The sequence below is a fragment of the Pygocentrus nattereri genome, chromosome 14 (assembly GCF_015220715.1).
Source record: "Pygocentrus nattereri isolate fPygNat1 chromosome 14, fPygNat1.pri, whole genome shotgun sequence".
In the NCBI taxonomy this organism is placed as follows: domain Eukaryota; kingdom Metazoa; phylum Chordata; class Actinopteri; order Characiformes; family Serrasalmidae; genus Pygocentrus; species Pygocentrus nattereri.
This window is the reverse complement of record NC_051224.1, coordinates 30680711-30703793: the sequence shown is the minus strand read 5'-3', so window position 1 is coordinate 30703793 and position 23083 is coordinate 30680711. Positions and strand designations below refer to the sequence as shown.

The 23083-nt window shown below is 40.9% G+C and overlaps 1 protein-coding gene across 2 annotated transcripts; it reads right to left on the bottom strand.

Annotated features, from left to right (window-relative positions):
• Positions 1–3283: 3283 nt before the first annotated feature.
• Positions 3284–21899, bottom strand: LOC119265115 (probable kinetochore protein NUF2). 2 transcript variants are annotated; one of them, XM_037544646.1, is made up of 7 exons: positions 21735–21899; positions 14738–14895; positions 11252–11520; positions 9975–10175; positions 5882–6022; positions 5689–5782; positions 3284–5181 (listed from the first exon to the last, which is right to left on the bottom strand). In XM_037544646.1, the coding sequence occupies exons 1-7, from the start codon at positions 21823–21825 to the stop codon at positions 5143–5145; spliced, it is 993 nt and encodes a 330-aa protein (XP_037400543.1). In that variant the 5' UTR covers positions 21826–21899; the 3' UTR covers positions 3284–5142. The 2 variants fall into 2 exon arrangements, with proteins under 2 accessions (XP_037400543.1, XP_037400544.1); XM_037544647.1 differs by having other exon boundaries at positions 14738–14892.
• Between the last annotated feature and the right edge of the window lie 1184 nt (positions 21900–23083).

Below are 23083 nucleotides of genomic sequence, written 5' to 3'. Positions count from 1 at the left end.
TGAACGCACACACACAAACACAGACCACTTTCTAAGTGCCTCTGTGCCTCTGATCAGCTACGCACGCCAGATAAACACATCAAGCTTTTGTAAAGAAACCCTAACACAGCACACTCGCAGCTGCTGTGTGAAAGTGTGACATCATGTATGTATGTGCGTCGTGCGCGTACTTGTGCGTGTTTATCTTTCTCTTCTTCTGTTCTTTCTGCAAATATTTTCACTTCTTCTTGACCGTTGACTTGCGAATGTGTTTGTTCACTCAATAATCAAACATGTGCATGTGCTATTATAAACAGCGTGCCCCCCGCACACATATTCACAAACACAGATGCACCCACTCAAATCCTGACACAACAAAAATGTTATACAAGAAAGCAAAACATTTTCACACCCGTTTGTCCAGATTTGAGATCCGACCCAAAATCAATGGAGGTTGACAAAATATTGAGTTTCGGGGACGGTTTAGACTGGTTCTTTTACATGCAGTATCAAGCTTGGGTTTGTTTTCCGGACTGTCTTTCTCTCTTTTGTGCATCTCCCTCTGGAGTAAAGCTGTGAGAAGAGGCTTCAGTCATATTATGGATGATGAGAGGGTTAGGGTTAGGGTTAGGGTTAGAGGGATGTGTTGGGGTGGTAGAAAGGTCAGAGCGTATCTTTCCCCTTGCTTGCTGAGCTTGTCAGAAGTTTGTTAAGAATTTCCACAGCATTTGCCGTAGCATGAGGTATTTTAGCTAAGTGGCTCTAACAGTGGTTGGCTTTACAGTCTTGTGCTATGTGCTAGCCTCCATCCGTCCAACGTGGTAGAATTGTTTGATTGATAGAGGCCTAGCAATCAAACAATTTTTGGCTACAGATGCATACTTTTTTTTGAGACATGGTTAATCAGTTTAATTTTTCCACTCACTTGAGCATCTTAGACAAAATAACACTACAGTAATAACCCAAAGGTTGTTGGGGGGGCCCTCAACAGCTGCTTATGTACATTTACAGCATTTTGGCAGATGCTCTTAGCCAGAGCGACTTAGAATAAGAGCATTTTTTATACAGGTAGGCGAAGGCAGTGTTAGGAGTCTTGCCCAAGGACTCTTATTGGCATAGTGTAGGGTATTTACCCAGGTAGGGGATTGAACCCGAGCCTACAGCGTAGAAAGCAGGGGTATTACCCACTACACTATACCAACCACATATGCTTATGTTGCTTATTAGGTAGAGCCAGCTGATTAGTGTTGAGTTGGAGAAAAGATCACTGCAAATCTTTTCCCTTGCCTGTTAAGCTCACTTGAAGTGTACCAAATATTTTTACAGTAGCAGCAGTAGCATGAGGAACCTGAGTAGCTCTAAGAGTAGCTGGCTTTATATATCTAATCTTGTGCTATGTGCTTGCCTTTGCCCTCCCAACATGGTACCATTGTGTGATAGCAGGTGGGAATTACACATACACATACATTTTCTAAACTGCTTATCTTTCTGGGTCACGAGGGGTGCTGGAGCCTACACCAGCGGTCATTGGGCGGAAGGTAGGATACACCCTGGACAGGTCACCAGTCCAACGCTGGGAGATGGGAATTAGACTAAACTGAAGAAAAAAATGGATAGTAAAAAAACACCATAACTTTATCTTTAAGGTTGTCCCCCTTATCTTCTCTTTTTCTTGTCTATTTTCAGCTACAGATGAACATAATTTATTTATTTATTTTTTTTCAACATAGTTAAGCATCTTACGCATCATAACAGTACAGTAACAACCTAGAAATTGTTAGGATGCCCACTGAATATTAGTCATAGCTAGTAGCCATGAGGTCCTAAGCAGCTGCTTATGTTGCTTATTAGGTAGAGGTGTTTTGAGTGTTCTAGGTCCTTGGTTCAGTGCTGTTAGAAATGTTTTTTTGTCTTTTGGAATTTGCAATTAGAGCGCTAGCAATGAGATCAGAATTTCATCTAGGCCATCAAGGAAAACTTTTTCAAGAATGGCTGGATAAGCAGGTGTCTACAAACTTTCGGACTTGTGCTGTATGTATAAACCATCCTACATTCACTGCACTACACATTTTCACACTATAATCACACCTATACTGTTTCGCCTGGCCCTGACCATCCATGCTATTTTAATGAGTATGTTTCCAGGTGGTAAACTCCAACCATGAGTTTTTACTGGCTGTGACTAATATTCAGCATGAATAGGTCTGTTTCTACCCCAGAACTAATGCCAATCCTCTGTAACCATGCCATGTTGTGTGCTCTTAGTAGTACATACTTCAACACACCCAGCAAGATCCCTTCCTGGTGTTGCATAAAATAACGTCCTGGAGCAAATTTGGCTTCGCAAGCAATCTTGTGCCGATTAACACATCACCACTCACGCTACAAATCTGCTAGCAGATGATACATATGCTGCTAAATATACTTTTACGACCTTTCCATTCATATACAAAACCAAATGACACAACGGAGGCCTGTTTAGAAGAGCGTGTGGACCCACTCTTCCACAGATGCTCCTCAGAGACCCCAGGCTAGACGATATTTCACGAGTGGCCTACTGAAAAAACACACTCCATTCACATAAATTCAGGCCCTCTAGTGGCCATTCTGTGGACTGTGAATTTTTTAATGAATATAATAAGTAAAAACGCTGCAAGCCATTTTGATCTGTGTGTAGCAGAACTTTCAGAGCCTAATAATATGGCTGCAGTTGCCACTCTCATGGCTCTTTCAGCTTGGTTAGGGTTAGTGTTAGAATTAGCTAGGTAACTTAGTGTAAGATAATCATTATTTTTATTATTTTTTTCATTTGATGCTCTACTGCCATGTTTCTGTTATGCATATAATGTTTCTTTTTAAGCTATTTTATTACGTTACTGCTTCTGACCAATGCTTTGAATATGAAGCGTCTAAACATATACATTGTTAGTGTTAGCTGATGTTTGCTATCATTGGCTAGCTAATCATCAAAGTCATCTCCAACTACTTAGAGTTAATCTCTAATAGTAGTTGGAAAGCAAAAGTCAAATTAATAACAAAAATCACTGAAAGGTCCAAGTTTATAGGTTGTGGGCAGTGGTGTAGTGGTGTCTGGGTAGGGGAATATGCTGTGCCTCATAAGAGATCCCCATGCCAAAGTGTGTGTCCGACATATGCCTCTTTTGAACATTTGGATTGGAGACTACTACAAACAGAAAATTGCAGTACATTATTTAGCATTTAATATCTACCTGTAGATGTCAAAATCTAAAATGTTTTGTTTCAATTTACATTGAAAAAACTTGTACTAAATAAATTATCATGAATGTCAAAACTCCAGAAAGCCCAGAAATGAGGACGAGTGCTGATGCTAATTTCTAGAAGTATTCCGATTATATTCCGAGTATACCAATTCTAGTAGTATGGTAAAGTTAAGCTAACAGTGATGCACATTAACATTATTTGGCCATTCTAGATTGAAAACAGATATTTGAATCTAATAAAAACATTTATTTGAAGCTTTTAACAGTCATTTTGGCATGTAGTTTATCGTGTGTAGCAGTTTTAAAGTGACCCTTGTTTTTTGTTTCAAACATCTGACTGAAATCCGGTTAGACTCTGAATCCTATTTATGGTCAGTAATGTTTCCTGTACTTCCAAAGGTCCTAGAGCGACAATTTTTTCAAGAAAGTTATCCCATGCACAGTAAGTCAAATCATAGCACTGATGTTTATTCTAATATACTATTCCTTCTGTTCTACTCCTGAAGGCCTAACCAATAGTAAAACCTGCTTGGCTGTAGTTATTTGACTTGCCAAGAAATTAAAACATGCAATATTTGCAGAGGATGAGGATTCAATTGAATAAAGGTAAACACAATATAACAATCGTGTATTTGTAAAGCACAGAAGTCATTAGGCTTGAGGGTTCCACTCTATATGTCTTGGATACATAAAGCTGGGTTACTCTATAATTTAAAAAAAAGGTTGGTTTAAAAATCTTCAGTATTCAGTTTGTCAATATAAACAATAAACCATAGTATAAGCTAAATGTATCACACTGAAACTGCATTCATTTGTGCATTAATTGTGAAAACTGTCATAAAATCAGAAGAATTAAGGGATGCCAAAATAATTTACTTGGCCAGTAGAGTTTTTTACCTTATATTAAGATTTTATTGAAATAAAAGAAAGTTGCAGAAATGTGTATTTTATTTTTATTGTCAATTTTAACACTTTTATTAAGTAAAAACTGACATTGTGAGCAATGTTTTTAATCTTGCTGTGTGAGTAGCTTCTTCTGCTGGGGAACTTGTAAGTTAGAGCAATAGTTCTGAGTCAACTGAGATGAGTTTAGGTGTAGTCCAGTATTTTGGTGTTTGGCATCAGTAGTTTAGAGTTTCAAATAAGGTGTTTGGGTTCAAATAGCTGTAGTTTGAAAGTATGGTATCATCCAGTTTAGGGTTTGGTGTCAGTAGTTGAGGTTTGGTGCCAATTAGATTTCTGCTGTCAGTAGTTTGAGCTTTGGTATCAGTGGTTTAAGGTTTGGTGTAAGTAGTTTAGGGTTTGACATAAGTAGTTCAGGATTTGGCATAAGTAGTTTGGGGCTAGGTGTCCGTTTGTTTTCTGTTGTCAGTAGTTTGGGGTTTTGGCATCCATAGGTGAGGGTTTGACATCAGTAGTTCATGGCTTGGTGTCAGCACTTTGGGGTTTGGAGTCAGTAGTTTGGAGTTTTCTGTTAGTGGTTTAGGGTTTGGCATCATTAGGCTTGGGTGTGACAACAGTAGTTCAGTGTTATATCAGTATCAGTATAGTAGTATCAGTAGTTTGGGGTTTGGTGTGAGCAGTTTGGGGTTTGGTGTCAATAGTTTGGAGTTCAGTAATTTAAGGTTTATATCAGTTTGGCATCAGTAATTTAGGGTTTGGTATCAGTAGTTTGGGTAGATTGCCATCAATTGATTATGGTGTACTATAAGTAGTTTAGGGTTTACTATCAGTAATTTAGGGCTTGGTATCAATAGTAGTTTGTCATCAGTAGTTTGGGGGTTAGCATCAGTAGCTTGGAGTTTTCCAGTATACAGAGGCAGCTTTGAGTGCTATACTAGTCTGGAGAGAACACAGAACAAAGCATGAGCCAGAGAAAAGAAAGCAATGGAAAATGGTGCAGAGCTTCTGTGTCTGGACTTCATGGTGGTTTTAAATATCCATCTTCACTCCACTGCCCCTGAGAACCCAAATAAAACATAAGCATATTAACTCATTAGCAATACATTTCCTGTATCTACTTATTGCCTAATGTATCAAATCTGTTTGCCATACAGATGCATTTCATACAGATTTTAGAGCATCTGTTTTCCTGGGTGGTTTGTTATCCCCTACTTTACCTTGTTATGCAATGGCCAGGGCCCCGACAGGACCACCATAAAGCAAGTATTATTTGAAAGGTAAATCATTCTCAGCACTGTAGTGACACTGACATAGCAGTGGTATATTAGTGGGTGCTGATAAGCATGATTCACCACCCAAATAATACCTGCTCGGTGGTGGCCCTGTGGGGGTCCTGACCGCTGATAGACTGGTGTAATAAATTCTGCAGAGAAACAGATGCACTGCAATCTTTATTTGAGTGCATAGATAGTATGCTTATATTTTTAAATTAATATTACATATACTTATAATATTTACATATACTTCTACATATTTATTATATATGTAACTTATGTGTACATACCGGATGTGGAGCGAGTTTACTGAAGAGTTCTGTGTACCTAACTTTCCATCTATCTGCCTGCACCTGTAGATCCACCATCGCATCCACAGCCCACCTTGGATGAAGACAAAGGAAGAGGAAGTTGCAACTAAAGTAAATAAGCAACATGCACTAGAACACAATGCTGCAGTTTAGTTTAGGTTCTATATCTGACCTGTCACAGTGTTGGGAGGTGCTGTGTTCTACATTGATCGCCTCAGAATTGGAGTTCTTCTTGAGCTCTGCTAGTTCTTCCTGTAAACGTTTCACCTGCAGAACCAGGGCCTCCTTCTCATCACACAAACAGTCCTTAAACCTACATATACACATGCATACAGGTGAGAATACCAATCAGCAGTTTAGAGCTATTGCTGTCAATTTGGTACAGTAATACATAACCGATTATACAGTTAGTTACATAAAGAATTCCATTTGCATTTGATTTATATTCTCGAAATTAAGTCTGGATCTATTTTATTTAAATCTTTTATTTGTAAAAATAAAAGCAAAATATGGCAAAAATGACAAAACAAGACACAAATAGAATTTCAATTAAAAGTTTAGAACTTATGTTTCTGTTTAAGAGAGACTGGATATTCAATTTTGCTGCTTTTATCTGCAGTACATCTGTTTTCATTATTGTTTGTGTAAGAAATTAACATAGCTTATGATGTTTGACTTAGTATGTTTGACAGGGGGTCTAAGGGCCTGTCCACACATATCTGGATATTTTTAAAAACTTCTTGATACCAGTGAAATTAAAACACAAAAGTTGGTATAAATGCCTCTCCATGGATCACCACCTTATCGTGGTGCAGGGGTTTGCGTGCTTGAATTATCCTAGGAGCTATGTTGTCTGGAGCAAAAGCTCCTGGTAGGGTCTCCCAGGGCAAACTGGTCCTAGGTGACAGGTCAGACAAAGTGTGATCCATAATTACCCTTATGAAAATAAAAATAAAACAGGACTTGTGTACCCTGCCCGGATCAGGGTTACTGGGGCCTCACCCTGGAGCCAGGATTGGGGGGATGGACTTGCCAGCAAGCGTCTGGTGGCCAGGCATTTACTCATGGTGCCCGGCCAGGCCCAGCCCGAAGGAGCTACATGAGTCCCCCCTCCCATCGACCCACCACCGATTAGAGGGGCAGTAGTAGGGGTTCGGTGCTTTGTGGATCAGGCAGTGTCCGAAGGCGTGGGCCTTGGCGTTCTGATCCTCAGTTGCTGAAACTGGCTTTTGGAACTTGGAATGTTACCTCACTGGCAGGGAAGGAGACGGAGTTGGAGTTTGTTCTTTTCTGGAGTTGCCCATGGTGAGAGGCGGCGGGCATTTGTGGGCTTTCTCATAGCCCCTCGACTCAGCGTCTGTATGTTGGGGTTTTCTCCGGTGGACGAGAGGGTAGCTTACCTACGCCTTCGGGTTGGGGAACTTATGCACCGAACAGCAGTTCAGAGTACCCAGCCTTCTTAGAGTGCTTGGGAAGGTTGCTTGAAAGTGCTTCTCCAGGAGATTCTATTGTCCTACTGGAGGACTTCAATGCTCATGTGGGCAATGACAGTGAGACCTGGAGGGGTGTGATTGGGAGGAATGGCCTCTCTGATCTGAACCCGAGTGGTGTTCAGTTTTTGGACTTCTGTGCAAACCACAGTTTGTCCATCACGAACACCATGTTTGAACACAAGGAGGTCCATAAGTGCATGTGGCACATGGATACCCTAGGCTGCAATGATTGACTTTGTAGTCATGTCATCGGACTTGCAGCCATGTGTTTTGGACACTGGGGTAAAGAGAGGAGCTGAGCTGTCAACTGATCACCACCTGGTGGTGAGTTGGATCAGGTGGTGGGGGAAGACACCAGTCAGACCAGGCAAACCCAAATTTATAGCGCGGGTTTGCTGGGAATGTCTGGTAAAAGAACCTGTCGGATTAATCTTCAACTCACACCTCCATCAGAACTTTGACCAGATATCGGGGGAGGGACATTGACTTAGAATGGGCCATGTTCCGCTTCTCCATTGTTGAAGCAGCTGACTGTAGCTGTGGCCGCAAGGTAGTTGGTGCCTGTCGGGGCAGTAATCCTCGAACCCGGTGGTGGACACCCCTTGTGAGAGACACCTTCAAGCTGAAGAAGGAGTCCTACCGGGCATGGTTGGTCTGTGGGACACCAGAGGCAGCTGGCAGGTATCGACAGGCCAAGTGATCTGTGGCTTCAATCGTCGCCAAGGCAAAAACCCGGGTGTGGGAGGAGTTTGGTGAGGCCTTGGAAAGTGACATTAAGTCGGCTCCAAAAAGATTCTGGCAAACCGTCAGGCGACTCAGAAGGGGAAAGCAGTGTTCCACTAGCACTGTATATAGTGGAGATGGTGTGCTGTTGACTTTGACTGAAGACGTCATTGGGCGGTGGAATGAATGCTTTGAGGACCTTCTCAATCCCTCCAACACATTCTCCACTGAGGAGGCAGAGCCTAGGGACATGGGAATAGGCTTGTCCATTACTGAGGCCAAAGTCACTAAGGTAGTTAAAAAGCTCCTTGGTGGCAAGGCTACAGGGGTGGATGAGATCCGTCTGGAGTTCCTCAAAGCTCTGGATGTTATGGGGTTGTCTTGGCTTGTCTTGACACGCCTTTTCAACATTGCATGGACATTGGGGGAGGTGCCACTGGATTGGCAGACTGGGGTGGTGGTGCCTCTTTTTAAAAAAGGGGACCGGAAGGTGTGTTCCAACTACAGGGGAATTACACTCCTCAGCCTCCCTGGTAAGGTCTATGCATGTACTTGAGAAGAGAATCCGGGTTATAGTTGAACCTCAGATTCAAAAAGAGCAGTTCGGGTTCCGCCCGGGTCGTGGAACACTGGACCAACTCTTAACCCTCTCCAGGATTCTGGAGTGTTCATGGAAGTTTGCCCAACCAGTCCAGATGTGCTTTGTGGATTTGGAGAAGGCATTCAACTGTGTTCCCCGGGGTATTCTGTGGGAGGTGCTTTGGGAGTACAGGGTACATGGCTCTTTGCTACGAGCCATTCAGGCCCTGTACAAACAAAGCAGGAGTTTGGTTCGCAAGGCCAGCAGTAAGTCAGACTCGTTCCCAGTGAGAGTTGGACTCCATCAGGGTTGCCCTTTGTCACTGATTCTATTCATAACTTTTATGGATAGAATTTCTAGGTGCAGTCAGGGGATGGAGGGTGTCCGGTTTGGTGACCTCAAGGTCACATTGCTGCTGTTTGCAGATGATGTGGTCCTATTGGAGACATCAGGCCGTGAACTTCAGCTTTTGCTGGAAGTGTGAAGCGGCCGGGATGAGAATCAGTACCTCTAAATCCGAGACCATGGTTCTCAGGTGGAAAAGGGTGGAGAGCCCTCTCTGGGTCAGGGATAAGCTCTTGCCTCAAGTGGAGGAGTTTAAGTATCTCAGGGTCTTGTTCACGAGTGATGGTAAAAGGGAGCAGGAGATTGACAGGTGGATTGGTGCTGCGTCAGCAGTGATGTGGGCTCTTTACCGGTCTGTTGTGGTAAAGAAAGAGCTGAGCCATAAGGCAAGGCTCTAGAATTACCGGTCAATATACGTTCCCACCCTCACTTATGGTCATGAGCTTTGGGTAATGACCGAAAGAATGAGGTCGCGAATACAAGCGGCTGAAACGAGTTTCCTCCGCAGGGTGTCTGGACTCTCCCTTAGAGATAGGGTGAGAATTTCGGTCATCTGGAAGGGACTCTGAGTAGAGCCGTTGCTTCTCCACGTTGAGAGGAGCCAGCTGAGGTGCTTCGGGCATCTGGTTAGGATGCCTCCTGGACGCCTCCCTTGGGTCCACCCAGGAGGAGACCCCAGGGAAGACCCAGGAAATGCTGGCATGTCTATATTGCCCAGCTGACCTGGGAGCGCCTCGGAATCCCCCGGGGAGCTAGTGGAAGTGGCTGGGGAAAGAGAGGTCTGGGCCTCATTGCTTAGGATGCTGCCCCTGTGACCCAAACCCTGGAGAAGCGGAAGATAATGGATGGATGGATGGATGGATGGATGGATGGATGGATGGATGTATAACTATTTAGTATTGTGGTTGAAACGCTGACCTTTGGCTGCTTTTGATACTTGTACCTTGTACTTGGGTGTTTGGGACAATTTTTTTTTCATGTTTGTAGGTGATTTTGAACATTTTGTGGTTGGAAACTGTAGAAACAATATGCAATTGTTTTAAGACCAAATTTTATAATTTATTACTTTATTACTACTGACATTTCCTAAAAGCCATAGAAACACAGAAAACTTCTGTTTTCACCTCTTAACGCAGCACATCCAGTTCCGCTGCTGTTCACAGAGCCACTCGAACTGCTCAGCCGTCTCCCTGAGTTTCTGCACACTCACTGTGTTCTCCTGCTGCAGCTTCGCTACCGTCGTCTGGTGGATGCTACACTGCTCATTCAGCTCCTCCTGCAAAGCTTCATTGGCCTCCTGCAGGTCCTCCACTTCATGGGACTTGCTGACCCATCAGAAAGGGCAAAATTAGTATTTTCGTTGTGAAATTACCATCTAGTATGGCTTTGCAATATACCCTTTGTTTATTGCTAGCGAGAAACCGGCCTTTTTAGTCTGCTTTTTTATCTAGTTGGAGTACATGCAGGGGCAATGATGCAAGGGCTTTTATCAATTTGTTTGTTTGTTTTTTAACAAGATTTCTTTATTTCCCCTCTGCCCATCCACACATATACCAATAATTACATTTATATGCATGTCATTCTGTTGATAGGCTGGATTTATTTAAAACATCAGTCTAGATGCAAATTAGTGGCTGCATTGGATGCATTTTACTTGAAAGTTGTAACCAGATCCTTACAGTAATATCTATGTCAGCAGGGCTTAACCACACACAGAGCAGGTCAAAGCACCACTGAGTGCATGAGTAGAATCAGCCAAGATTGTATATATATATATATATATATATATTGGACAACTGTTGCTCCAAATTATCAGCAATCTGACAATTTATTATTTTGATTTTGGCTGATTTGTATTTATCAGTCCAATCATGTGAGTCAAATAAGTGTGTGTGTGTGCTGCATTTGAATACTGCTGCTACAGGCTATTAGACTACTGACCAAGCAGTAGTTCACAACAAAACAAGCTCAAAACAAGTGGTTCACAACAAAATAAACTCAAAACAGGTCAATAAATCCTTCAATGTTGCATTTCCAATGATGAAATACACTTACATGCACTGCTGCTATTCTCTTCACATGTCATTTTATGTATGTTTTTTTTCTTGCCAATTCACAAACAGTTTTGCTTTCATTTGCCTCTTTAGGGTCCTAATTCTAGACATTAGATACTACAGATGCACATCAATGCATATGCATGCATATTTACATATATCTATTGATGATCCTATAATTGTATACCACACTGCTGCAATTTGCTTGTTAACTCCACTGCTATACATCTGTCCCATCACACAAGCAGATTTATTCATATTACACTATATTCATATTAAAACAGCACAAACTCTCATTTATTTGGTATGTCCATATTAAAAAGACAGGCCAGTTAAAACTTTCCTACCTGTCCAGCTGCATTTTCAGATCTTCAATTTCCTTTCCACTGAGTTGGGCCTCCTCATGGAGCTCGTTCTCAAGGCCTTCTGATTTCTTGGCTCTGTCCTGGGCCTCCTGGTGCAGCTCGTCCACCAGACCCTGCAGCTGAGCCTCTGAGTTTTGGAGCTGCTGCAGGTCGGAGCTAACCTGCTCCATCTGAAAAGTCAACAGAGCTGCCTCCCTCGTGCTCTCCTCTGCTACCGAGACCACTCGCTGCTCCAGAAACTGGACCAGCTCCTGTAGTACACACACATACACACAAATAAGCATGTACATGCACAAAATTACCATCATATGCACAAGTTTGAGCACTCCCAGTCAAGTGACATACTTTGCTGAAAATATATTATAAATTATACATAATAAAATTATACAGGGAGCAAACTTAAATGTTAAAAAAAACATATTTATTTGCTGAGTTTAACATATTTGAAAACTATACATTTTGCATACTTTTACATGAGCCACACTTTTTTCCCCAATATGTTCAATTCAGTAGAAGTTTGTTGTCCGTAGAGCACTTTGACAATAAGCAAAACATACAGGGGCATCCAAAATTTTACACATGACTATATGTGTCAAAAACCACATATGTGTCAAAAAAAATATTGACATTAAAAGTAAAGTAGGTTTTTCCTTCTCCTGTAAAGCTACCATTTTGGAGATACGTTAATATGTGTTCATTTGAGTTACATTACCATAAAACACTTGAGTTACTTGCATTAACTTGAGTTACACAAGAGAAAATATGCAGTTACAATGAAGATTAACTGAGATTGATATGCATATGTACTTACATAAGTGCTGTCGGAAGAAAACGTATCTCGTGTCTCCGGTTTTTGTTTTTCAGTTTTTGACATAATTTGAAAATGCCTGCTGCTCTTTACAGTGTGTGTAAATTTCATGACGAATGGAGTAAAAGAAATGACCCAAAATTACTTGGAAAAAAATCAGTTTCCATTGACATTATAAGTAGGTTTTTTTCTTTCTCCTGTAAAGTTACCATTTTGGAGATACGTTAATATGTGTTAACTTGAGTTATATATTACCATAAAACACACAATTCATTAACCCCGGGATGTAATTGCATTTTAAAAATGATTATAATAATTAATCTAATGTAAGGCAAAATGGATGTAATAACCTTTTTTCAACTTTTTATGATGTATGATGGTTATGCAGTACAATCAGCCCTGAGATATGCTTCTCCTAGCCATTGGCATTTAAGCTTTTCTCAGCAGAAACAAGTTTGAACACAGCAGAAACACATTAAAAAAAAAAAAAAAACATCTGGACCTACCAGACAACCAGACATGGAGTCCATCCATGTAATAAAATTCAATTCAGTCAATACAAAAAGCAAAGTAGAAACATTTTGCATTGTGTCTCTAATAACTGTGTAGTTACACAAAAACAATATATGCAACAGCAAGGTAATTACTCATGATGTAGTCACTTTTACAGATGGATTACAATAGTACAACTTATACAAATACACATGTCTACTTCAGTTTTTACTCATGTAATTACAAAACACTATCTTGAAAGTTGCAATTACTTAAATGCTGCCACATTACAGAATGCTTTAACGCTAGAAAATCTGTTAGCTAAATGTTGGGAAAGTTGACATTTACAATCGTAAAGTACTAGCTGAAAAGAACAGCAGTTTACCCTCTTCCACATGTGTAATTATACAAGAGAAAATACGCAGTTACAATGAAGATTGATGTGCATATGTACTTACATAACTGCTATCAGAAGAAAATGTATCTCGCATCTCCAGGTTTTGTTTTCATTTTTCAGCTTTTGATATAATTTGAAAATGCCTGTTGCTCTTTACAGTGTGTGTAAATTTCATGAAGAATGGAGTAAAAGAAACGACCCAAAATTACCTGGGAAAAAAATCAGGTTCCATTGCCTTACATTAAAAGTAAAGTAGGTTATTTTTCTTTCTCCTGCAAAGTTATCATTTTGGACATATAAGCTTTTCTTCCAGCAACAGCATTCCAGATTCTGAATTAATTCACAAATGCCAAAAATCAATTTTCAAAATTTCAAAAGGGCAGAACTTAGAAGTGGGTAAGTACAGCGCCTGGACAGTCTGTGGCAGGACGTAACAAAAACACCTCTGGATAAGCGAGAAATCTGACCGGCACCCTCTGCATCAAAAACCAGGTTAGGTCAGGAGTCACAACCCAAATGTTAAGAAGAGCCATTTTGTCCTTTCAACAAAAATCAAACTACCTTGGGAGCCACAACATGTTATGTCCAGTATTTCTCAGTATGTGTTAGTTAATGTCCTTGTATAGACTTAAAACATAAATGAAAACGCAGACTTACTTTGCTCTTTACTTCCGTTTCAAATTCTCCTCAAAAATATAAAAATTTCTTTTAAAATGCCTCTCAATATTTGACTGTTATACAAGATTGAAGTTGTTACTCATTTGCCAGCTTCTTGTTAGGATTTTCCCATTCCACCTTAAATGGTGCCTGAGCTGCCGAACGTAAACCATTTAAGGTGGAACGGGAGAATTCGATAGAGAAGCTGACAGATGCATCAATAATTGTTTTATAATCATGTCACAGTCCTGAATTGTAATCAAATCAAATTGTGAGGTCTGGGAGTTTCCGTAGGAATTTGTTCTCATTCAGTCATTGGACCATTTGGGATGTCAGGCACTCAGGTTGAACAGGAAGTCATGGCTCACAGTCAGCCTTCCAATATATCTCAATGGTGTTCCATGGAATTGAGGTCAGAAACCTACACAGGCCACTGGAGTTCCTCCACACCAAACCCTAAAAAACAGCTGAAGTCCATTATCCCTTCTCTACCAAACTTTTTGCATTCATTCATCATACTAAACTCTTAAATATGACCCAACTGAACTGCAAGTCTATGCAGACTGCATGGCTATATAATTAATTTTACAAACCTGAACTCAATTATTATCCACATATTTTTGACTCACTAAATCATGTAATGGGGCACACCTCTGCCCTCCATACTCGAGATTGAGGTTTGATCCCCTGCTTGGGCAAGCACTCTTCACTATGACCAATAAGAGTTAGTGTTAGTGTGTGTTTTGCTGGTACAAGTAGATCATACACAGCAGTGCTCCTTGAGTTTTTAAACACCTCAGTGTCACTGCTGGACTCAGAACAGTCCACCAACCAAAAATATCCAGCCAAGAGTGCCCTATGGACAACATCCTGTGGCCACTGCTGAAGGACTAGAAGATGACTAACACAGTGTGCAGCAATAGATAAGCTATTGTCTCTGACTTTACATCTAATAGGTGGACCAACAAGGTGTGAATAATAAAGTGGACATACACTGTGGTGGTCCTGTGGGGGTTCTGACCATTGGACAACATGTTAAAATGGGGATAACAAAGTATGCAGAGAAACAGATGTACTACAGACAAACTACAGCACTAGAATATGCTTGAGGTACCCGTTGCTGTTTGATCGTGCCGAGCAGCTGGTCGTGTCTGAGGCGCAGGTCCTGGCAGGCATGTTCTTTCTGACGGAGCTGCACAGACAGAGACTCCAGCTCAACCTGCAGAGCCCTCTCTCTCTCTATGCAGGCCACATACTCTCTCTCCACTGCTGCTGCACACACAAACAGACAACTTGACAAGAGTAAGAAGGAAAGGAGAGTTGAGTTGAGTGTAGCAACCTAAAGATACATTCATCATACACACGTCTGCATGACTGCAAATACTTAACACTCTGACAGTTGCTAACAAATGCAGAATACAGCCAACTTGGTGATACAAATACGTTTATATAATAAAGATCTGTTACTGTAACCAGGCAAACCGCTCTTAGCTTTACTTTAGGAATTTGAAAGGCTGAAGGCTAAATACCTTCTGGAGTCAAATCCTTAAGCTGCCTTTGCTGTCTGCATAACTTGCTGATCTTTTATGCAAGGCTTTTCTGCCTTCAAGCAAGAGACAGCTTTCATTTCAAAACGCTTATTTAACGCTTATTAAACTCCTTTACTTTGTTCATAACAGCTTCAGTTCTTTAAGATTTTTTTTTTCATGAGGAGCAGGCCAGTAACCTCACAGTGACAAAATGTTCATGTTTTCCATCATCCTGGAGACTTACGATCCCCACAAAGAGCTAAAAACACACTGTAAACAAATACTGTAATTTACTATACATTTACAATAGCATACTGTTTTCTTAAGGATAAAATGATGCTATTTCTGTTGTGACTTCGCTCATATAGGACAGATCAGCGTGGAATCACAACAGCAAAGAATTTATTCAGAGGGTGGATAATGCAGCTAACACTACACAGATACAACAGGATTTTGTACTAATCCTGAGACCTATTTAATTAAGATTTTGGAAAAAAATAGAAAGTATTTAATAGTCTAGAGTCAATAGCTTTGTGATGTATTTTTGTTATACAATCATGAATATATATCAGCCACGCATTTCACTGTTTAATAAAGAAGTCTACTCAGTCTAGTCCCCTAGGTCAGAGGATCACCACCACATGTACTTTGATTACTGGCCAGGGAACTTTAGAGTAATAGGCTTTTGTTTCCTTTTATAGGTTGGCTAAGTACTTTTTGTTTAAGTACAGCATGGTTAGGTTTTGTTATTTTCTTTGGTGCTGTGCACAGTTTGATTCATCTAGTGTGGTTCTAGGTGTCACAGCACACCATTTTGTTGTGACTGGGTTTAGTACACTGGCCTCAAAACTTTATTGGTTTGTTCCACAAACTTTTAACCTGTCATCACAAGTTCAGTCCCATGTTATTGATCCCATAGCAGCCTAGAAAAAGGGGTTGTAACAATGTTTTACAATCAAAAACAAGAACTGATCCAAACAGGAAGCAACTAAACTTATGGTTCTAGTTCTAGTTCATTTCCCAACTACTAAAGAGTTAGCTGGAACTGGCATAAAAACTACAAATATTCATTTATTGCTGTTTATTTGTTATTGTTCTTTTTTTATGTAATTAAAAACATCTAGTTGGCTGATTTTGTGTCTTGCTTGCATTAGCTCACCTATTAGGTGATAATGAAATGCTATACTGCACCTTTCTGTGCGCTCACAAATGTCTACATTTACAAAGCATCAGGTGATAAAACTGAGCTTCCATTTTTCTCTGCTGAGCGTGCAATATTAGCAAAGTCACTCATTCTGTGGCCAGCCGAAAGGATTCTACAAGACTTATTTAGTAAAGACAATGGTTCTAATGGTTCCATGAGTTCTATATAGAACCATTTCATGCTTAAATGGTTCTTAGCGTGGTAAAATTGTTCTTCACATTGATTTGATGAAGAATGCATTGCTATTATACTATGTCAAGCTTTTAAGCTCCTGTAAAAATGATCATTCATAATCAAATGATTATTTCAAAGGAAACAATAAAAAATAACAAAACCAAAAATAAAACAAAAGTAAAATGGGGAAAAAAGAAGGACATGCTTTCAAATTCTGTTTCAAATATTCACTCAAAAATATGCACAATTTCATGAAAAGAAGATTTAATGTGCATGGAAAGTTGCATTACAAAATAAGTGATACCACAAATTACATTATGGGTTTTGTGGTCTGAGAGGTGAAGCCAGTGAATGAGTGGGTGGTTGTTGTGAGAAGTGCTATAGTTATCGGTAACACTTTGTGGTCAGCATTGCCAAGGCTTTCTGATGCAAGCGCAGTAGTGAAGGACAGGCAACTGACCTGACTTTCACAGCAATTACTACATATAGTATAATTCTGAATATGCAGTCGTTAGTCAGTTTGGGTGCCTCAATCAAATTCTATGTTGTTGTTGATTTTCTAAGTTACAATAAGTTAACACATCCTCCAACGACAACACACTTTAGCACATTATAATGCACAATCACTGTTTATTACTGCTGAACTTAATATATTTGGAGAAAAATAATATCTAAAATGTGGCCTGTGGAAAAGTTTGTGCACATTTGATATTTTATGCTTTATTTTTTTTTCCCAACAAATAAATAGACATTGTGCAGAAATACACTATATCGCCAAAACTATTCGGTCATCTGCCTTCACACGCATATGAACTTGAGTGACATCCCATTCTTAATCCATAGGGTTTAATTTGATGTCGGCACATTCTTTGCAGCTGTAACAGCATCTGGGAAGGCTTTCCACAAGGTTTAGGAGTGTGTTTTTGACCGTTCTTCCAGAAGCGCAATTGTGAGGTCAGACACTGATGTTGGACGAGAACGCCTGGCTTGCAGTCTCTGCTCTAATTCATCCCAAAGGCGTTCTGTCAGGTTGAGGTCAGGACTCAGGTACAGGCCAGTCAAGTTCTTCCACACCAAACTCATCCATGTCTTTATGGACCTTGCTTTGTGCACTGGTGCGCAGTCATGTTGGAACAGGAAGGGGTCATCCCCAAACTGTTCCCACAAAGCTGGGAGCATGAAATTGTCCAAAATCTCTTGGTCTGCTGAAGCATTAAGAGTTCCTTTCACTGGAACTAAGGGGCCTAATCACACCTCCACCAAACTACAATTGGCACAATGCAGTCAGACAAGTACCTTAGTCCTGGCAACCGCCAAACCCAGAGTCATCCATCAGATTGCCAGGTGGAGAAGCGTGGTTCGTCACTCCAGTGAAACACGTCTCCACTGCTCTAGTTTTCCATTGTGCTTGGTGATGTAAGGTTTGGATGCAGCTCCTCAGCCACGGAAACCCATTCCATGAAGCTCTCTACGCTGTTCTTGACTCTAATCTGAAGGTCACATGAAGTTTCGAGGTCTGTAGTGTTTGACTCTGCAGAAAGTTGGCGACCTCTGCCCACTATGTGCCTCAGCATCCGCTGACCTGACTCTGTCATTTTATGTGGCCTACCACTTTGTGACTGACTTGCTGTTGTTCCCAATCGCTTCTACTTTGTTATAATATCACTGACAGTTGACTGTGGAATAAGATTAAGTGATACTTTTTTGATCCCACAACCGGGGAAATTCCACCTCCGCATTTAACCCATCCATGAAGTGAAACACCACAAACACACTAGTGAACACACACACACTAGGGGGCAGTGAGCACACTTGCCCGGAGCGGTGGGCAGCCCTATCCACAGCGCCCAGGGAGCAGTTGGGGGTTAGGTGTCTTGCTCAAGGACACCTCAGTCATGGACTGTCGGCCCTGGGGATCGAACCAGCAACCTTCCGGTCACAAGGCCAGAGCCCTAACCTCCAGCCCACGACTGCCCCCTAAATATTTAGTAGTGAGGAAATTTCACGACTGGACTTGCTCCACAGGTGGCATCTTTTCATGGTACCATGCTGGAATTCACTGAGCTCCTGAGAGCGACCCATTCTTTCATAAATATTTGTAGAAGAAGTCTGCAGGCCTAGGTGCTTGCTTTTATACACCTGTGGCCATGGAATTGATTGGAACACCTGAAAGCAATGATTTGGATGGGTGAGTGAATACTTTTGGCAATATAGAGAAGCTTAATCTTAAGAAGAATAAGTAGAAAAGCTTCAAATGAAAAATGAAAATAATGTTTCAATTGACTGAAGGTGTTTAAACTTTTGCAAATGTCTCTGTGTTTAGATTACTCAAGTTTAGCAACTACAGTTGTTATTGACCTTTGATATTGACATTACTTTTCTTGGCAAGTAAGCTGCCAGTAACTTGCTATGCATTTTACAGCCCTTACATTTTAAATCCCAAAGCCATAACTGCTACAATACTGATAAATGCAGTTTATTTAATGTAAAAGGTCACAAAGTTTCCATAATCTGGGAACAGTGATTTTCCTCCGCTTAGCTCTGAGGAAGAACAGAAACACTGTCCTGAAGTTTTTATGGCCCTGTGATCTATAATTGTCATATTCCTGAACTTTGTTCCCACTTTGTAGTTTCCAGCAACAACTTCAAGAGGACTGTGAGTAAAGGCTAACCCTCCCTCTCACTCCTGTGGTAAAAGGAAAAGAAAATGAAATAAAATGTAAAATGTGACTATTTACATTCAAACTTTAGTCAAATAAACTCATATCATTTAGCATATGGTGGCTTTAATGATTTATCTGAAGGCTTTGCTGACATCCAGTCTGTAATGCTTAATAATGCCTAGCTGCTGTTTTGATTATAGTGAAAGTAGAACCTTGTGGTCATAACAACAGGGAATTCAACCATTTTTTACATTTATTCCTGCGTATAAACAACATTATTCAGATGGGTTGATGTAAAATGCTCACTTCTAGAGAAACTAGAGTCAGAATTGTTCACATTGGTGGTCATAGTAATCTTAAATCTCCCTCAAGTAAAGTTGTAAATTTCCTAAACATAACCTAAAAAAGTCCTAAACATACTTGGAAAAAATCTGTAAAGTTAGCAATTTTGGTGATTTTTATTTCTGACAACATATATATACAAGTGTCAGCGTAGTGTCCAGAGGCTGGAGGCGCTACCAGGAGACAGGCCAGTACACCAGGAGACGTGGAGGAGGCTGTAGGAGGGCAACTACCCAGCAGCAGGACCGCTACCTCCGCCTTTGTGCAAGGAGGAACAGGAGGAGCACTGCCAGAACCCTGCAAAATGACCTCCAGCAGGCCACAACGTGCATGTGTCTGCACAAATGGTTAGAAACCGATTCCATGAGGATGGTATGAGGGCCCGACGTCCACAGATGGGGGTTGTGCTCACAGCCCAACACCATGCAGATTCGCCACTGGCACCCTGTGCTCTTCACAGATGGAAGCAGGTTCACACTGAGCACATGTGACAGACGTGACAGAGTCCGGAGGCGCCGTGGAGAGCGATCTGCTGCCTGCAACATCCTACAGCATGACCGGTTTGGCAGTGGGTCAGAAATGGTGTGGGGTGGCATTTCTTTGGAGGGCCGCACAGCCCTCCATGTGCTCGCCAGAGGTAGCCTGACTGCCATTACGTACCAAGATGAGATCCTCAGACCCCTTGTGAGACCATATGCTGGTGCGGTTGGCACTGGGTTCCTCCTAATGCAGGACAATGCTAGACCTCATGTGGCTGGAGTGTGTCAGCAGTTCCTGCAAGATGAAGGCATTGAAGCTATGGACTGGCCTGCCCATTCCCCAGACCTGAATCCGATTGAGCACATCTGGGAAATCATGTCTCGCTCCATCCACCAATGCCACGTTGCACCACAGACTGTCCAGGAGTTGGCGGATGCTTTAGTCCAGGTCGGGGAGGAGGTCCCTCAGTAGACCATCCGCCACCTCATCAGGAGCATGCCCAGGCATTGTAGGTAGGTCATACAGGCACGTGGAGGCCACACACAATACTGAGCCTCATTTTGACTTGTTTTAAGGACATTACCTCAAAGTTGGATCAGCCTGTAGTGTGTTTTTCCACTTTAATTTTGTGTGTGACTCCAAATCCAGGCCTCCATTGGTTAATACATTTAATTTCCATTGATGATTTTTGTGTGATTTTGTTGTCAGCACATTCAATTTGTACAGAACAAAGTATTCAATGAGAATATTTCATTCATTCAGATCTAGGATGTGTTATTTGAGTGTTCCCTTTATTTGTTTGAGCAGTGTATATATACCCACCAGCAACTTTGTTAGGTACACCTTGCTATTAAAAGGTTGGACTCTCTTTTGCCTTCAGAACTGCCTTAATTCTTTGTGGCATACTTTCAATAAGGTGTTGGAAACATTCCTCAAAGAATCCAGTCTGCCCATTCTCCTCTGACCTCTCACATCAACAAGGCATTTTCGTCCACACAACTGCCGCTTACTGGATATTTTTTCTTTTTCAGACCGTTCTCTGTAAACCCTAGAGATGGTTATGCGTGAAAATCCTAGTAGATCAGCAGTTTCTGAAATACTCAGACGAGCCTGTCTGGCACAAACAACAATGCCACATTCCAAGTGTCTTAAATCACCTTTCTTCCCCATTCTAATACTCGGATTGCACAGTTGTCTTGACCACCTCTACGTGCCTAAATCATTGAGTTGCGGCCATGTTATTGACTGATTAGCTATTTGTGTTAACAAGCAACTGAACAGGTGTATTTTTATTAGGTGTTTACCTAATAAAGTGGTCGGTGAGTATATATATATATATATATATATATATATATATATATATATATATATATATGTATATATATATGCAGGCCATTGTAAAGTAAGATAGTCCCAGTATCACTGTTTAATCATTATCAATATTTCTCATATTTCTCATTATAACTCAGGTGACAATTGTCAGGTTACTCGTAGATTTGGATAATGAATTAAATGCCTATATTTGCTTTTTAGACATTGTGACTCCTGGTTCCTATCACTTTCATTGTAAAGAAATTCAAGTCAGTAAGTTTCTCTACAGTTCACATCAAACCAACCTAAGTGACCTTCTTTACATTTCAGCAGTTGAATTATACAGAAAGTTTGAAACATTATGGGAATTCCCCTTTAACTACAAGCTTAGTGATAGAGGCTCTTTACCTTTCTCATGCGCCAGCCGGTTACACATCGCTGTGAGGTGCTGAATCTGGCTGTATTCTTCATCCCTGCTTGCCCTGAAAAACCTCCTCATCACTGAGAATGCTGCACTCTTCTTCTCCCTCTTCTACTCCTTCTCACTCGCTCTCTCACCTGCTGGGGATGATTTCGGAGGCGTTGGGGCAAAGAGCACGGCAGATGTATTGATAGCTCCAGGCTATAAAAACCACACATACACGCCCTCTCTCTCTCTCTCTCTCTCTCTCTGACTCACTCACTCACTCACTCACACTCTCTCTCTCTCTCATTTTCCTTAATCATTATTGCTATTGCATAATTATAATTTAAGCAAGAAAATGCACAACATATGCCTATAGATGACGTTTTATGCAAACTATGCATCTGAGGCATGTCACAGCCTGCAGCTACACTTGAAGGTTCCCTCATGCTGCGCATAGTGTGAAATATTTGTTCAAACCCAGCTGAACCTGACTATTCATGAGGGGTTCCAAAAGTTTGGACATTCTACTACATCACAGCTTTCAAATACTTTTAGCCAGATTGCAGTTGCGTTTTTAAGTGAATCTGGTATGAAGTAGCTGTTCATGAACTTAAGATAGCTTGCTGAAGAGGTTGTATTACTTCATCAATATGAAATCAACAATGTGTAATTTGCATACTTTTGCTTAAAAGTGTGTGTTCAGCAGAAAAATGCAGTGATTTAAAAAGTAGGTCAATGTAGTGTGAGATGTGCAAAAGTGCTCGTTAGAATAGCAGTGAGTTGCCCAAAGTCTTGTCCATGGGCCAAAATTGGTGCATGAGGACACTTGCCAGCAGGTTACCTTAACCCCAAACCCGCAACCAATAAGGGGAACAAACATATTTTTATATTACACATAACTCACAGAATTCTTACTTTTCTCCTTTTAGGGTTTTTTTTTTTCTTTTTTATTTTTGTCCTTGTTTAGCAATAAAATGTAATGTTAAAAGTATATATTGGATAAAATGCATTTCTCAATTTGAAACCTACTTACCTTTATTTGTGCATTGCTTTGTTTTTCTAGCCCTCAGCCCATCACAGATATTAAGCTCTGCCTCATATACTTGCAAAATTGTACTAATTTGTCCAGTTATTACCAGTAAATTGCCTCTTCACGTTAACTCTTCACATATTACAGGTATAAGTAGCTTATGGCATTTGAAAGATTGCAAACCACCAATGAATTGTATATCTACTGTGCATTTCACTGCACGTCAGTCATACAATGAGTCACCTGAAATGAGGATTGTGCACTTTCAAGCTTGTCAATTTGCCCAGTAGAGGGAGCCAAAACCTTTTTCAAACACAACTG